Consider the following 2,850-nt stretch of genomic DNA (forward strand, 5'->3'; position numbering starts at 1 on the left):
TGAATTGGACAATTTTCCTATCATGTTAAGCATTCAAAATGCAACGAGTACTTTTGGATGTCATGGTAAATGTAGAGAGTAAAAAAGTACTTTATTTTCTTCAGGAATGTAGTGAAGTAAAAGTAAAAGTTGCCCAAAATATAAATAGTAAAGTAAAGTACAGATACTCCCAAAAACTACTTAAGCAGTACTTTAAAGTATTTTTACTTAAGTACTTTACACCACTGCCTTCTTTGTCAAATAGCCACTAACCTTGTGGAGATTGAGCAAATAAGGATCCTCAACATAAACTAACCCTAAGGCTGTGCACTTCTTTTGAAGTGAAGCCATAAGGAAAACATGAAATGTGTGAAGGAAAATCACACATTTCAGTCTTGACTCTGATGATAGAGTGTATAAGTGAGGAGCACCTTCACTAGTGCTAGTATTAGATGGCAGGTTGTCACTCTAACCTGCAACGTTGCACCATAAGACTCAGCCATGCTGTGGTCCCGTGTTGTTCAGTTGGTAGAGCGTGGTGCTTGTAACGCCAGGGTTGTGGGTTGGTTTTCCACCAGTACGAAAATGTATGCAGTCCCTACTTACTGTAACTCGCTCTGTAATGTAATATTTGAAAAAACATTCAATGAGACATACTGTAAAATAATATTTATTGGTACATGAGGACAAAATATAATGCATTATTGGCCTAGTGATGTAATATAAAACACAACTCTGGACTCTGAATGTACCGAACACATGGGTTATATGATTCTATCTCTGTGCATTTGACCTTAACTACATATAAGCTATTTCTCCACATAAGGTGTTCCTATTGAGTAAAACAAACTACTGCATAAAGTCATTTTACCACATTCAATCAAACGACTTCAACTGCTATTTAGCCTATTTATCCTAAATATTATTGGTAGTTAGAAGACCATTACAAGCACCCTGCTCTTCAAAGGAAATGAGAGAGTGAAATTAAAGATGAAGTTCTGTTTGGACCTCATTCGGAGGTAGAGTCATGGGTAGCCTAAAACATGTCAGGCTATTTAATCTGGATACAAAATGAATCCAGAGAAGGTGCTGTACTTGTTGTTGTTGCCTCCGTGTGCTTTGCCACCGTCCAGTTTGACATAAATCTCATCTCCGGAGTCCAGGTGTAGAACCACGCTGTTACCTGCGTAATCGTAGTTTTGGTCTGCGTCCTGTGCAATAGCACTTGCCCGAACCTGTGTAATGGACGGGATACACAAAATAAGTATAATCCTCATTAACTTGATATTTGCTGGTTATTTGATTTCGTCTCTTATGGTCAGACAAATTCCTCCACTACCACTTTGTAGAATAGATTATATTATGTCACTTTGGACATCACAGAAGGGAGAACAAAGGCTTAATCAGATAAACGTGCTTTACTCTGGTAATCTAATATATAGCCTACCCGATTTAACTGAGTTTACCATTGCTAAGCAAATGAGAAGGGACCTAAATGTTCTACTATTAAGCCTAAAAGTTCACTAGCTAAATTATATAAAGTGAGTGCGTAAAATTAGTGCGTAAAGTATACGTTTTTCTCCATACCCTTTGGGTTTTTGCATGCATTTATAATATTTTATAGACATGAATTGTTTTCAAATAAATTCGTGAATGAAAATACAATATTTTCGTATATGCTAATTGAATTAAATAATGTTTACCTGTCCGTTTTTGCACAAGTCTGCCCACATGCTTGTCCCGTCGCCTCCTCGCATTAACACATGGTATGTGAAAAAATACATTCCGGACACTTGGCACGTGAACTTGCCATTGGTTGGGTCGTATTGATTTCCCAAGTTTGTGACAACATCGTCGAATTTTAGCACCTCATATCCTTCGTGTGGGTTCTTCAACCCGACATAGAACGCAACCTTTGTTTCACCGAGTGCGGTGTTAACCTCGTCCGTCTCCGTTTCGGTCTTTGCCGTCCCTGACGTTACCGCGGGGTAACCAGCTTTCCCGGAATCACCCCTGTCTCCAGGTGGTCCTCTTGGGCCGGGGGGTCCTGGTTCTCCCGGTGGACCCCTTGGTCCCGCTTTCCCAGGTCGCCCTAATTCACCTTTGGAGCCTTGCGCCATTGGCGGCGGGATGGCATTCAGGTCCTGCATGAGCTCCATGGCCGTGGCGCTGGCGGGTTTCGAACTGTATGGATCACAGATCATTCGACAGGTGCCCATCATCTCATAGTGAGCCGAAGTCTTGGTACTTTGCACAAGCAGCGGTATTACTATGATAAGGGCCAACACCATGACGATGCCAACCACAGCTGCCACAAGTCGCTTCCTCTGGACTATCCGAGAAGCAAGCGATATAAAGTCAGTGGAGCTTGGAGGAGTAATAGTGGAAGGTTTGCGTGGGTAATTAGAAGGAAAAAAACTGACACCAAATATATTTTCTTCCTCAAGGCAACTATTCTATTTTGTTTTGTCCATAAGCCTTAGGCATTCGTGCCAGAGCAGACAGACGAAGGGTACGAATATTGGCATGGATGGGCGCTCGCTGGTTCTCAGCACGGATTTGGAGCGCTCCTATTCTATTCCAGTCCTACGGGGGTCACTGACGTAACACATGCGGAGTAAAGCCTTTTGCAATTTGGATTAAGATCGAAACAATAATCGGGCAATCTTTATGTATGAATTACAAATCCTAATATTACAGTAAGGAAGATATGGAATTAGAAAGCATTAAACACTTTGATCCCGCCATTTATATTTTGAAACATGCAAACCATGTGGTTGTACAGAACATGTCCCCATATAATTAAATAGAACAGAATAGCCATTCTTTTTTGCCGAAACGAAAGCTCCACGTATGGGGCAGGAGCTGTCC

General features: G+C 41.3%; 1 protein-coding gene across 1 annotated transcript; it reads right to left on the reverse strand.

Annotated features, from left to right (window-relative positions):
- Positions 1-636: 636 nt before the first annotated feature.
- LOC139531368 (complement C1q-like protein 2) lies at positions 637-2,523 on the reverse strand. The gene is made up of 2 exons (XM_071327830.1): positions 1,683-2,523; positions 637-1,214 (listed from the first exon to the last, which is right to left on the reverse strand). Exons 1-2 carry the CDS (start codon positions 2,268-2,270, stop codon positions 1,035-1,037), a joined length of 768 nt encoding a protein of 255 aa, XP_071183931.1. The 5' UTR covers positions 2,271-2,523; the 3' UTR covers positions 637-1,034.
- Positions 2,524-2,850: the final 327 nt, after the last annotated feature.

The sequence above is a fragment of the Salvelinus alpinus genome, chromosome 10, assembly GCF_045679555.1.
Source record: "Salvelinus alpinus chromosome 10, SLU_Salpinus.1, whole genome shotgun sequence".
NCBI classification, from domain to species: Eukaryota; Metazoa; Chordata; class Actinopteri; order Salmoniformes; family Salmonidae; genus Salvelinus; species Salvelinus alpinus.